At 37.4% G+C, this 15,307-nt stretch overlaps 1 protein-coding gene across 3 annotated transcripts in view; it reads right to left on the minus strand.

The window, feature by feature from the left end:
• Window positions 1-15,307, minus strand: part of LOC127633284 (supervillin-like) — a 77,623-nt gene that overhangs the window by 20,526 nt on the left and 41,790 nt on the right. For 2 of the 3 annotated variants that reach the window (XM_052112279.1, XM_052112280.1), the window contains exons 14-24: window positions 14,319-14,604; window positions 13,610-13,672; window positions 11,822-12,203; window positions 6,786-6,993; window positions 4,942-5,074; window positions 3,146-3,196; window positions 2,213-2,281; window positions 1,252-1,302; window positions 695-730; window positions 370-538; window positions 140-235 (exon numbers count right to left, since the gene is read on the minus strand). In XM_052112279.1, coding sequence (XP_051968239.1) covers window positions 140-235; window positions 370-538; window positions 695-730; window positions 1,252-1,302; window positions 2,213-2,281; window positions 3,146-3,196; window positions 4,942-5,074; window positions 6,786-6,993; window positions 11,822-12,203; window positions 13,610-13,672; window positions 14,319-14,604 — 1,544 coding nt within the window. The remainder of the gene's footprint in view (window positions 1-139; window positions 236-369; window positions 539-694; window positions 731-1,251; window positions 1,303-2,212; window positions 2,282-3,145; window positions 3,197-4,941; window positions 5,075-6,785; window positions 6,994-11,821; window positions 12,204-13,609; window positions 13,673-14,318; window positions 14,605-15,307) is intronic. The other variant, XM_052112278.1, reaches the window with a different exon arrangement.

The following is a 15,307-nucleotide window of genomic DNA, read 5'->3' on the forward strand; positions in this document are numbered from 1 at the left end:
TATACATTAATAAACCACAATACACTTCCTTTGTTTTTTTCCACTTTTAATGATAGACATTGTAGAAAAAGAAAAGTGTCACAATGTGATGGTTAATGGATGGTTATGTGTTAGAATCTGTGTGTGAATGGATTCTAACCTTCATGTGGCTTTGTGATGGCATGTGAGACATTCTTGTTTTTAGAGGACAGAGGGGACAGCACTGGATTTGAGGGAACAGTGGAGGCTGCCAGACCTCGAATAGAGAAAACACAGGGAGAAATTCTCAACTGCACTTTGTTCTTTGTCTTACTATTTTTATGAATGCTCAATCTCTGCCTGGAGGCTGGTATAAAACAAAGAATTTAAACGTAAACATTTTTCACCAACCTTTCTTGACCATTCGGCCAGCCACTGTGAACTGAGTGGAGTCGTTGGCTGCACCATGCCCTTTGACCTTCCAGGCATCCTCTTGCGTGGTGATCAGATGCATGCGTTCGTGAATGGACATCTCTATGTTCTCAATCTGCTGGCTCTCAATCACCTCATTCCCCATTTTCTGAGATGACAAAAGAGAGTACATTAAACTTGTGAACAAGTGCTCACATAACTGTCTGGACAAAACATACTGTTTATCTTGAAATAAGAAGTTTTTCAAACAAGCATTAAAGGGATAGTTCACACCAAAATGAAAATTCTTTCATCACTTACTCACCATAATGTTGTTCCAACCCGTATGACTTTCTTTCTTCTGTGGAACACAAAAGATTTCAAGCAGGATGTTAGTCTCATTAACTATTCACTTTCATTGTATGGAAAAAGATGCAATGAAAATGAACCGAGGCTAAAATTTTGCTTAACAACACATTTTGTGATCCAAGAAAGTAATATGGGTTTGGAACAATAGGAGTGCAAATTGTCAAGGACATAAAAACTTTAATAAGAAGTGTAGTGAGTCAAATAAAACAATATTCTAATATGTGAAAATAAGTCTTAAAACACACTTAAAATAAGCCAATGTTATTCCTAATGTTAACCTGGGAACAAACCAAAAAGTCTCTAAAATATAGTGAATTTATATGGACTCATAACATCTAGTAATTAAGTGAGTGATTAAAACGTAATGTTTTAAAATACACATTAATCGTAAACATGATACAACAAGAAGACACCAAAACAACACCCAAAACAGGCATTACACCAACAGCCTCAGGGGAGTTCTATGTTATAGAGGAAAAGTGGATGTGTGTGGATGTGGGGAGTGGGATGCACCTTCCGTCTCCAGGGGTGACGCTCATCCACCTGTAGGGGCAGGGGGGTAGCCTTCACATGGAGGGAAGAGCAGGAAAACAGATGGGAAGAGAGGGATGAGAAAAGAAAGGATGAAATATGACAGGATGCTGCCAAGCCTACAGGGGTTACTATTTATAGAGAAAGGAAGATGATACTTCACTAAAGACCTCACCACTGACCCGTTAAAGACTCTTCATTTAGTTTTACAGTCTGTCAGTTTGCGCTATAATGCAATTATATTGGATGGATCTGATATACTGACTAGAGGCATGATCATTCAGAGTTTTAATAAATGAGATGAACTGGCCATGACTACACTCTATTTTACTACATATGACTAAAGGCAAAGGTTTTAGAGAAGTATTTGAAGAAAAAAAACATTTAACAATCATAAGTTTCAAAGATGGCAAAGTTCAACAATCAAAAAAAAGCCATTCTAATATCAAAAATACTATAAATATCAAACGGAAATTCGTCAGAGGGCTACTATATATGGCAAGGCAAATGTTTTTTTTTTTTAATTGCCTTTTACAGAAGACAAGAAATTGTAAGCAAGATACCTCAAGAGTCTTTTAGACAAGCATCATTGGTGCTTGTCACATTAATTCAAGAATACGAATAAACAATACAAGAAATAAAATAAACCATGGGACTGTTTCATAATGGTTAATAATCTGGTCCAATAACACAAAGATTGTAGCATCAATCCTAAGTAAGGATGACCTTCTAATCAGCTGGACTGGATGTTACTATGATCACATTCCAGCCTAACTTCCTTCCACCGAGCAAAAACTTCAGGAGGGCTGTCTTTGCACATAGTTACAAAGTTCGAAAGTAAAAACAGAAAAAATAAAACAATTATGGGTAAAGAGGAGAGGCAGATTGTCAGTATTCGAGGCAGTAAAGGGAAAGATAGTTTCCATTGGGTGGTCTTGCTCACCTGGGGTAGGATAGCTATTTGATCCATCGGTTCAGAAGCACACGAAATGGAGGAGGAAAAAACAGGATCCTACACAAATGATGGAGAGGGGATGCAAGACAAAAGATGACAAGATTGAGACAAAAACAGCAAAGGAGGGAATGCAGAGGAAGTCCAATAACAGACAGCAGGCAGGGGACAGTGCTCTAGCATAAAACAATATGCATAAACAAAATCTAAATACCACCATGGCCTCCACAGAGAAAATAATCACGTCAAAGTAATCTACTATAATTGTAAAGTAAAATCTAGAGTAAAATGCACAACCACCCTGAATATGACAACACTGAATCAGTTCTGCCCAAATAATCTGTTGGGACCGATCATATAGGTTCAGCAAGCTGATCACAAGAAGAAATGCAGAACTCAAACATGCAATAGTTGGTAAACATGCAGCTACAAAGATGTTGTTGCAAAATTAATTACTAAAGCAAAGGAACATCATTGTCATCAATTGATGTGGTCCCAGAAAAGAAGAATAGAAACTGGTTGTAATAAAATTAGACCTAAAATGTGGGTCTGTATATGTAAAGGTTGAACAAGGCCATTAATAACACACCATAACTAAAAAGTCACCACAAGTTAAAATGACAAAGCCACCATTGTGACATTGGTGTTCAAATAAAATTGCATTAAAAAATACTTTATAACATTGCAAAAATCCTACTTTCACCATGGTAGCAATGTGAGAGAGAAAGCAAATACAAAAATACCACCACAAGCAACGGGGTCATCTGGAGTTGCCAGCCATAATAACAAAGTACAAAACCACCAGGACAGCACACTGACATCACCGTGATTATAATGTCAGAGATTAATTAAACACAAACACAAAACCATAACCCTTGTACACCACCTAAAACATATACAGTGGCTAACTGCAAACAGCCTTACCCAGAGTTGATCAGACACAGCAAAGTCATCGATCATCATCATGCTATCCTCCTAGAAAGAGGGGTAAAATGAACAGGGGAGAAATGACCCCCCCCCCCACTAACAGCTTGGTAAATTATCCTAACCCTGACCCTGTGAAGGTTCAGAATAAACATTGAATCTGCAAATGTTTACAACAAAAGAAAAATCCTGATATGTTTTTCCAATGGAACTAATTTCTCTTAACTTAGGTGCTCAATTCATACATTGGAATTCTCATCAATATTCATAGATATTTTTTTTTTACAGCCAATGCGATACCAATTATTTTTAGGTTTGACGGTGTCCAATAACCAGTATGCAGAACCGATTAAGAACTACTGTTGTAATTTTGAATTTGACAAAATAATCAATAAATATATATTAATTCATGCCATTATATTTATGCAAAAAGTTGGTAAATAGTTAAACTAAGTTGAGAATCAATGGTGGCACATATAGGTAGAAGTATAACAACATTAAATATTGATCAAATAACCGACTAGTAGTAAAATATTTCTAAAAGGTATGTCAAACCAATTATGTGTCTATTTCCAGTATGCTTTACACCTGCTGAGCAAGATGTGTTTTTTATCTAAAACTCATTTAAGCAACGGTTTTGATTCACGAAGACTAATGATTGCCAATAACATGTCCAAAATAAGTTGAGTCACATGGTAAAAGATGTTATAGTGCAGAATTAGGCTATATAAAAACCATGCAGTAAAAATACTAAAAGGCAGGATAGAATAAATCCAAACAGAGAAAGGCATGTGAAACCTCGTCCCGTCCCTCACGGCACTAGAGAATTACTATCAAGCATGCAAAGATTTAAAACCTTTTACTATAATTATTTATAATAATTATCAACATAAATACAAAGAAAAAAAGATGTGGATTAGCAGAAAGAGATAGACATGCAGCTAAAGAACAGATATATATATATATATATATATATATATATATATATATATATATATAAAAAAGATGATAATACAAACTTGCGATCTTATGACCTCTACAGGTCCTTTCAAAAACAACATCTAAGAGAGCACCTGTTATTGCTCTGAGACAAACATTTATACTGTACCGACATGACTGTTTGCTATCAGTCACTGTGAGTGCATACACTTAGCAATCTAACTAGATACCTAAATACCTTTCAAATATTATTTCAAACACAAACAGTCTGAAAAGATTGCTGTAATCAACAATGAAACAGTCACAAGGTCTGCAATATTTTAAAGGTAAATACATGTGAATGTGGCAGCTTCCACTGAGAAAACATCACTACAACTGTCTGGGATAGAGTTTGTCAAGTTGATTAATTCAGAAGTGCGCCTCAATTTCATACAGACAAATAAATGCATACATTTGAAACCTGTTCGCATTAGTGTGACCCATACACACAATAAGAACATCCAAGCAGAAAGGATTGAATAAATAGAAAGACTAGAATCTAAAATAATAGACAGAACATACCCTTCTCTGTTTAACGTTACTCATAACTGCACTAATGTCAATTCTTAGTTTAAACTTTTTCAGTTCAGCATTTAGCTAAAAGATAAAGATGTTTCTGAAATTGTGTACTACACAGCAAAGAAAACTACTACATCACATAATTAACCAGTAGCATGATATTTGATCCACTAGAGTTGATAAGATGCCATTCATCACACCAACATAATAGCGGTTGACTACAGTAAACAAAATTAGACAATTCACTGTAACTTGTGATCTAAATGGTCAGGTGAGGCAGCTCAAGGTTTAGAGGTTACCTTCTTCTTGAAGCTCTGCTCCACTTCCCATAGCTGAGCATGTTTTTCAGAAACAGCGACCTTCACCACATCCTGTTTTTTATTTATCCTGTTTCTCCAGTCTTCCTCTCCACTCTTCTTCAACAGAGCCAGCCTAGAAGGGACAGAGACAGATTAAATGAATTATTATATACATCTGAACATTCATGACACAAATGGAAAATCAAATGGCAAATATATCTATGTTGGGAGGAAAAAAAAATCTGAGAAAACAAATAGGCAATAGGCATTTTCATAACCCTTCATATTCTAATGTCCCTAAAGAGTGATTTTGTCATGTTTAGCTAACTTCTGGGTACAAATTTGTCTTCAACTAAAGTAAACCCACACACTTCAGCTAACTAATTCAAAGAAAGGGTATACACTGTATACACAAACGTACACACATTCATACACACTCTGAGATCAGCAGTTTGCATTATGTCGTAAATCAATTAAACCATCTTGTTTGCGTCAGCTTGCCTACCATGGCATCAGCCAGCTGTCCATCTATTACACAATACTTTGATCTTTGCTGGACACAGCAATACAACTCTAACTTAACTGAACAAATATAAGCCAATAAATGGAAATGATCAAGGGACCATAATACATAGTTATACTGAACTGGAATATGCTTCGTAAAAGCATTGTAACTGGAACTGTTCTTTTTATAAAAGGATATTATTATATCTAACCATCTGTATGCTGACCACAACAAAAGGATGTAGTCAGACAACACTAAGGTTGATGTTGAAGCTTACTGCAACATCATTAATTTCAACAAAGATCTAGTTTAGAGCCAAAAATGTTATAATGATTTTAAGCATCTTGTTTGTTCTCATTGCTAATATAATTTTCTCCAAACTACACTTCATTCTCCACAATACTGTGAAAAGTATTTTATGCTTTCAAATGAGGTAAAGAATCAAGAAACATCCTCAATGATTAACAAACTACATAATACTGAGCTTTGGAGGCAATATTGGGGCATTTTTGGATAGACCTCATAATATTCTGAAGATCTACAGTACATCCAGGGCTGGACTGGTAATCTGCATTTTCCCGGGGGGCCAACGCACTTTGGGGCCGATCAGGGGTGGACTGGCCATCCGGAGAACTGAGCAGGCTGGTGGGTTGTCCGTGAAACAGGCCGCGATAAGCTAAAATGTTTTATGCAGAACGGACCACAAAACGCCGCCACGATATACAACAAAGGCCAGCAAACACCCCACTCAACAGCTTTTGGGCTAATTGCTATGTATAATCCCGGTACGATTTCTCTTCCCAGTCCAGCCCTGAGTACATCTATACTATATGATATAAGTTTACTGTATCGGTGACTGTATAATAAGTATACTGTATAACGTTAAGTTTTACAATGCAATTTAAGTTCGGTATAGTTGACTCCAAAATAAGCATACTATATAATGTATTAGTTTTCCTATGCATAACACAAAAATATTTGCCATCCTGCAGAATTTTAAGCCAAAATTTAAAAATATGAATCAAATACTACACAAACTTTCAAGAACCTACAGAGATGTAATTTGGAATAAGTAATTTTTTATACACACAGAAGTCTGTTCACTTGGCCATCTAAATGGTACCATAGACATCTGTTGTTTTTAAACTAACAAACTAACCTTAACCCACATTTTATTCCAATCCCTAATAGGCTGATTGCATTTTTAAATTGCATATTATTTATCAATCATACTTATAAATTGTTCCAAATAAATCTGTGCCCAAAGGGATATTCTGACCTATTTAGCTAACATCTGGGTAGATTTGTCCCCAAAGTATAGTTAAGTAAACACACACACCTCTCTTTGATGGACATCTGTCTGGCAGACATGATGTCTGAGAGCTTGTCTCCCTCCTCTGTTTTAAAGTCTGTCTCCTGCTCTCTCTTGTCCTCAGGGATGTGTCTGGTAGTCTCTGTGTGTGTGTGCTGTGTCAGAGAGGCGTTCTGTAATGAGGATGAGCCCTGTGATACCGCTGCACGTACTGCGACTGTGTGCAAAGGAAGATCTGTTTAAAACACACACACACACACACACACACACACACACACACACACACACACACACACACACACACACACACACACACACACACACACACACACACACACACACACACACACGCGGTTAGAGCAGTCCCAGTGATGTAATCAATAACAGTGACTGTGACAGGCGAAGCCACAACAGACACAAATTTCTATCACATACATCCCTTAATCATGTGAATACATCCACAGCAAATTATGTGATGAATATGTAAGCAAGGCAACACAGGAAGTGAGTGTGCATTTCTTCATAAAGAATGTGGGTTATACAGAAATCTCTCTGTCTGGGTATAAGGTTAAGACATCTTACTGTTTGTTCAGATGAAGAAAACTTAAAAATCATGAGCCTACATGATGGACAGCTCAGGCACACAACCATACAGAACACTCCACTGAAAAGACAGTGATAACATCCTATTACTCTGCCGAAACCTCTACATTATAGTCACACTGATATCAGCACAGAACACATGTACAGCTGAGCAAAAATAAACACTACCACCGCTACCAACACCACAGGAAACCATCATAAAAAGCTCAGGAGGTGGTCTGATTACGGTTCGTTTGTGGGTCCTTTTGTGGTTCGATTGATTTGTGCGATGTAAAACAAAGAGGTACCAGTCTACTTGTCATTTCATTAAGTACCTTGAGGCTTGCCACACAAAGTTGCATTTCATAATCGCCTGTCTGCGATTTAATCTAACCATGTTTATCATACTTAATATTCCAATAAAATTTTACTGTCAAAATAAGGGAATTTTAAGCGAATATAGAAATACCATGATTAACATAACTGTGTTTTTGTGTCTCATTTTTATTCTTGTTGTATAATATGAGCACTCAAAATGAATCACAGACTGGCTGTAGTCATAGCAAAGCAGAGCGTTTGAAGCCGCTTTGAAGCGCCCTGATGATCTCACTGTTTGCGGAGGTTCATGCCAAACTCCAGCAAAACTACAAGTGAGGATTCTGATAGTTTCACTTTAACTTATCATTCGAGTAATGTTCTTGGTTCATACATGTAGGAGGACATGCTTGCGCGATTTCTGTGGAGGTGATATAAGAAGAAACATATTATCTAATACATGCAGAATCTCAAATGTTTTCCTTCATGCGAAATAAGAGCTCATGGGTTTTATCGGAGAGCCTTAACATAATGTGTGAAAGTGAAGAATATAGGACAGAAATATAGTATTACTGGCCGGGTTGTCTTGCTCTCATAAATAACAGTGTAAATGTATAGTTGACCAAAGGGGGACATATGTTATAAGTATTTGGGAATGTTTTATCATTTAAAATAATACTTTCACGCTATTATATCCTCCCTGTGCAGTATTTTTATATACTAAACAGTTCAATAATTATATTTTAAAGCAATAAAGAGATCACATAGCCCTATGTTATTAAAAGATTCCATGTTAAATATGAAAAAATTACTTCTTAAGGTGTATGTGTATTAAGCATACATACACCTTTAGTAGTAAGACAATTTATCATCATAAATCACAATTAGAAGTATTTATTAAAAAAAATCTTTACAGCCATGGGGTCTGAATTCTTAAGGAGTTGTGGTGTTAACAACAAGGTTTCTGAGACCAAATAAATGCTAAAAGGACCAAAAAAGAAACTGGGTCCTCTTTTAAGTCCACTTACACTTAGAATGCCAAAAGCACTAAGGTAATTTGCAGCTGGTTCCCTTAAACTGAACTGGGTTTGGTTAATTTAAATCGGACTATATGTGAGGCCACCTTAGTGTTTCATCAACAGAACGATCAAAACACTTCAAACAACAGTACAACCCACTAAAAGAGACCGAGTCTAACCCTCACAGATTCAAAATAACTGAACGTCATGTTTCTCACTCTGGCGAAAATGCGCTGCTGAGCATGCACTTAAATAAGGGGGGCCTTGGGAGTAATAAATGTTGAGAACCACCATTTTAAAGCATGTTTTGGGTGGCATTTAGACAATATTTTCCTTTTAAATACCCATAGGTTGTCAATGCTTAGTGTAAAGTTATTCATTTTAGCTGTCCGTCATACATGGATCAATAAGTGTTACTGCAAATACCAGCCAATGAACAGGAGTGGCTGAGCAAAAGCAATGCCGATTGGATTACTTACTGTGGTAAGCATGATTAACCTAACCATTTTAGCGAGTCTGATGCTACATCCAAATATCTATACTTCCCTATATACTGTACAGTAAATTCAGAAGTTTGCATACACTTCGGTAGAAGTAATTAAAACTCATTTTTGAACCACTCCACAGATTTCATATTAGCAGTCTATAGTTTTGGCAAGTCGTTTAGGATGTCTACTTTGTGCATGACATGAGTAACTTTTCCAACAATTGATTACAGACAGATTGTTTCACTTTTAATTGACTATATCACAATTCCAGTGGTTCAGAAGTTTACATACAGAAGTTAACTGTACCTTTAAGCAGCTTGGAAAATTCCAGAAAATTATGTCTGCAGGCAATTAGCCAATTATCTTCTGATAGCCTAATTGGCTAATTGTAGTCAATTGGAGGTGTATCTGTGGATGTATTTTAAGGCCTACCTTCAAACTCAATGCCTCTTTGCCAAGACAAAAATCAGCCAAGACCTCAGAAAAACAATTGTGGACCTCCACAAGTTTGGTTCATCCTTGGGAGCAATTTCCAAATGCCTGAAAGTACCACGATCATCTGTACAAACATTAGTATGCAAGTATAAACACCATGGGACCACGCAGCCATCATATCACTCAGGAAGGAGACACATTCCATCTCCTAGAGAGGAATGTAGTTTTGTGCGAAGTGCAAATCGATCCCAGAATATAGCAAACGACCTTGTGAAGATGCTGGAGGAAAGAGGTAGACAAGTATCTATATCCACAGTAAAACAAGTCTTATATCTTCATAACCTAAAAAGCTGTGCAGCAAGGAAGAAGCCACTGCTCCAAAACCACTATAAAAAAGCCAGACTACAGTGCTACAAGTGCACATGTGGACAAAAGATCTTTTTGGAGAAATGTCCTCTGGTCTGATGAAACAAAATTTTACTGTTTGGGCATAATGACTAGTGCCCGACCGATTTATTGTTCGGACAATATTATCTGCCAATATTAACCTTTCACAGATATATTGTATCGCCGTATATGTTTTCCGATATGTGCAGATATATAAAAAAAAGTTTTCAAAACATAAAGAACAATGCATGGGTTGATTTAGAATTGGTGTCATGAAGTAGTTTGTCCAGCAGAGCGTGCTTTGACTCCATTGCTTATAGAGCTGAGCTGACGGTGGTTCTGCAGACAGTGCTCTAAGTGGTGTCTTCACGGTAAGTTGCTAACTAGTTTGTGAAATACATTCCGGAAAGTTGATAAACAAATCACCCAATCATTTTCCCTTTTCCATATATCTAATATAACGTTAACCCGGTCCCTGACAACCATGTTTATCACATCTGTTTGCCAGCTATATTTTGTCAGTGCAGTCAGTAACTTGGCAGATTGAAACGTAAAAATCAGAGCATTTTTTTGCAGCTCAGCAGACAACAGCGAGGTGGTGGATTGTGTCTGTTGAGTGTCGATTTCACGCAAAGTTGTTACCTAGTTGGTAAGACGCAGTGCTGAAAAGTAAATAAACAATGTCCATCTTTTACCATCCATGAAATGAGCTTATAGCTAACTAGCTTACCACATAGCTACTTTCATACCTTTTCAGCTGAGTGGAAGCTAATGTGTAAACATGTATTCACCAAACTGTTTTGTTCAGGATTCGCAGTTTGGTACCCCCTTCAACTGAACAATTCCAGTCATTGCATTTACAAATGTAATAAAATAAATAAAAGCTGAAATAAATCATTCTCTCTACTATTATTCTGATATTTCACAGCCTTAAAATAAAGTAGTGATCCTAAATGACCTAAGACAGAGAATATTTTCGACGATTAAATGTCAAGAATTGTGAAAAACTGAGATTAAATGTATTTGGCTGTGTATGTAAACTTCTGACTTCAATTGTAGTATGCCAAAAACAGTATGTCAATGGAGTACTATGGCCGATTCCTTAGAATTCATAAAACAGTATGTGAGAAATACTTTGATGACCGACTGTTTGCGGAAAGATTCTTAAGTGCGGATGAACTGGACACTTTACGATCCAATAAAAGTTATTTGACAGCACATTGTAGTGTCATACAATGTTGAATACTGAACACTGTTTCAAATATGAGTCAGAGCTTTACAAAGTGCTTCAACCTTAGGGAGGCACCAATGCAAATAAATGACCTCTTGTCCTGCTGCAAGAAATTTATTTGAATATTCCATGTCCTTTTTATTTGTTCCCCTTCTTTTAGGAAAATATAGCTTACCTTGCTTATTTGGACAGCATGTCCATGGTACAAATGTCCCCAATAAGACCGATGTCATGTTGACTTGCAAGTTTTTCTCTACACTAGTTCTCATAACAAGCAATCTCACAGATGAAATATTTTAGAGCAGAGAAAAACTAGAAAAAATCTGGAATTAATCTACAAATCACAATTTCAAAACTTATATTTACAGGATATTTACAGATTTTCCATGACCAAAAGGATCCAGAACCATGAATATCATGGACTGGTAGCTAGCAGAAATGGCATGCATTAATAGTATTAACTAGAATACGGAAAAGACTAGAGAAAATAAGACAAAACACAATATAAATCAATAAAATAAACTGGAAGTACAAACACACAAAAACAAGTCTGGGGGAAAAATAGCACATAAAACAGACACAAACACACCACCCATATTCCTCTACCTGACATGGTTGCCTTGGAATTATGCTCTCCATCTGTTTCTGAAAGGTCTTGAGAGGTCACCAGCTCCTTATTGTGCCCGTTATGCTCCTCCCACTCTCTGACTGGCTGAGCGTGAGGTGTCTGTTTCACGCTCTCTGGAGAGGGGAGCTTTCTCTTCCCCATGCGTTGGGCAAACGGTGTCTTGTCTGGTCCATGATGTGGCTGGAACTCTTGGGCCAGTTGAGACTGGCACGGTAGGGAAAGGGCCTGCTCATAGTAGGCACGGCCAGACACATTGGGTGTGGCCAGGTGGATGTCACCGGCATGTTCAGTGGAAACGGTGGAGGATCTAAGGGCAGAGGAAGAGGCTGATGCAAAATGGCCTTCACCCGCAGGCTGCAGCTACAAGAGTAGAACAAGAGTAGGGAGAGAGAGAGAGAGAGAGAGAGAGAGAGAGAGAGAGAGAGAGAGAGAGTGGAGAGAAAAGATGGTATATTTCAGGTGGAGGGAAGTTAGATTCAGTGAGATTGGAAGGATTTGAGTTTATAGAAAGTGGAGCAGTGATATAAATGGAAGGCAGAAATAGGTAGGTGAAGGATAGTTTAAAGGAAGGAGAGAGAGGGTACAGAAGGGAGAGGTTGAGGGTCAGAAGGGGGAAAAAAAAGGGAGGAATAAGAATAAAAAGTAGGTCAGCATGGGCAGAAAACAGCACAATCATCAACAGTTCAACAGCAATGAGGTGTTGACACTGCGGACTAATCAGAAGCTGACTCGGAGCATTTCCTGCTGCTGAAAGGCAAGCATCAAACTGGCCAATGTCAAATCCATTCCAAAGCCATGCCCATTATACTCTGAATCCATCTCTTCCCATCATGCTCTCACAAAGACAAGAACACAATGGCACTCACAATAAACTCTACTGTAAATGTGGCTCCACTGGCATTTAAACAGAGCCATTGCGTACATTCAAAACAAGATCACTAAAAGTAAAATGGGGAAATCAATTAGCAAAGTGATCTCAATTACATCGATTCACTTCCCCTCTTCTTATAAGACCCCCCTCACACACTTCGGCACATCCCATCTGAACCTCAAAGGATTTTCCCATGAGAACTGCTTGGTCACACCATGCATGGACGGTTTGGAAGCTTAGGCATTCATAAAATAAGTATAAACGATTAATGCATAGTAGGCGGTATGACCAAATTCTGATGGTATGCGTGGTTTAATACTAATCGATTACAATTTTATTACATGGTGTCTCGATTAATTAATCACATGTACAAATATTGTATATAAATAAATAAATAAATAGGTAGCAGTTCAGATTAACATTTTTACTCTTGATATAAAAACATGACTCAAAAGTAAAAGTAATATTATAAAATGGAGTGTTCAGACCATAAATTCGTATTAGATTAAATAAAATTTCCACCGTCGCACAGTATTTAGCATCATACCGCCCAATTTTAAAAATACAGATATATTACTAGAACAGAAACACAGACAAAACATTATGTTTACATTTCTCCTCTCTATTGCAAAAACAAGGCCTGTGCTTCAACTACCAGCAATCTGAAGTATTATAGAGAGCGGCATTAACACCCATGCCTTAAAGACTGGGGTTTTACGAGCAACAACTAGCAGGATGTTAAAAAAATGGCCTATGTTCAGGAGACTGGCACAGAAGGAAAAATAGCATTAGGACAACTGCTGCTAAAACATAGGCCAGTGGCTTTACTGCAAGCAGAGCAAACATTTGGCTCTATAAAACATCATACTGTTCTAAAGAACTCAGGCACCCTCACATGTTTGAGATCACTCAGACTCTCCGAGAACTCTGATTCCTCATCAAACATCTCAGAACCATCCTGCAGAGACAAACCCTTTTTAATAGCTAAATAATGTGTCTGTGTGAGCAAGAATGAGATTGATTATATGCCTACTGTAAACTGGTGTGAAATTTCAATATATGCTCAGCTCCTTATGTCCACCCAATGGACCTTAGTCAGACCAATAGTCAGAGTAGACACTTTTAATTTGATGTTAATGAAAATGAGGCTTTGGGAACTCATTCAGTATGTTCTACTGTTGAGTACCTGGGTGTCAATCGGCAAAACGTTTAAAATACCCGTTAGTGTCTACTGGAAATTTGTGGAAAGGAACCTTTTTCAATGTTTCAGTGTTAGGGATAGGTCTCCACAATAGTTAACATCAGAAAAAGAGACTGAATATATTTGGGATTTAATGAGACCAATTTAATGGCTGATATCTTAGCCCAACTTTTTTGCCAACCTTTTTCTGACAGGACGAAAATTCATCTTTGCTGTGCTCTTGAGAAGGGCTAGTAGTCCTAGCAGTTCTGTGTGTGTTTGGCATTACAGTCTAACAGCACAATTTGTGGGGTAAAGTTAACAAAACAGCTGTTTGGGAAACACTGAATGAAGTAGTAATGTCCAAAACTAATACAATTCCCATGGCATAATTATTGAATGAACAGAGTTATATGATGCGTACCTGTTCAACCTCTTCTAGTGTGATTGGCTGTGTCTGGTAGCGGGCGTTACTCCTGCGTGCTCGAGTGTCTCCTCTGGCCCGAGTGCCATGGCTGGGCGGCTGTGCCAGGCGGTTAAAAAGTGCCATCTTCTCTGCCAGAGGGAGAGTGGAAAGGTCTGGCTCCTCTTGGCCATTCTCACTAGTAGATGCATGGCAAGCTCGATCCATCTCAGCAGCTACCTCGGCAAGCCGAACTTCTCTGGCCTGATCCCTCACCATGGAGCTCTGCTGAGATGATGCCTGCAATCTGTGGGACAGATCCATACCCATTCAGCTTAGGAATGCTCAAATTGTTTAATAATAATTATACATCACTACTAGGACAGTTATCAGTAGGCAGGTCTGCTTTACATTAATTGCATATATTGAATTTAAGAATTTAATTCACTGAATTATCCAAATAACTATGCATTACCACATACAGTACTTTCAATAGATAAACAGTTTTCAATTAATTTCCAACAAAAATAACTACATTGCGATATATATTGCTACCTTGATTTAAAATGACTCAAACTGTAATATAAGATTTGGTCACACCACCCAACCCTAAACACCTGTATCCATTATCATCTGCACAATTTGTAAAAACAATTAACCATTTTATCAAGTTTCAACATATAAAATTTAGATTAAACATGTGTGCATGCATAGACAATACAAGTGATTATGAATCATGTTTCAACATGAACAAAGCATATCAATGCAATCACCCAGAAATAGGCAAGAACATTTTTGATTTGTTCTTGAGTCCAGTTATTCACTGCAATGAATAAATGTCTGTGTTCACACATATTTTCGTATTAACATTACAGTAGCGTGTGCGTACAAACATGTCATGCATTTTATATACTCAACATGTTGCAATGTCACATACATTGACAAGTCAATAAGACACTTGTTTTGATGGCTAAGACGATTAACATGTGTATACAAATGAGTGCTTTATG

The sequence above is a fragment of the Xyrauchen texanus genome, chromosome 40 (genome assembly GCF_025860055.1).
Source record: "Xyrauchen texanus isolate HMW12.3.18 chromosome 40, RBS_HiC_50CHRs, whole genome shotgun sequence".
NCBI lineage: Eukaryota > Metazoa > Chordata > Actinopteri > Cypriniformes > Catostomidae > Xyrauchen > Xyrauchen texanus.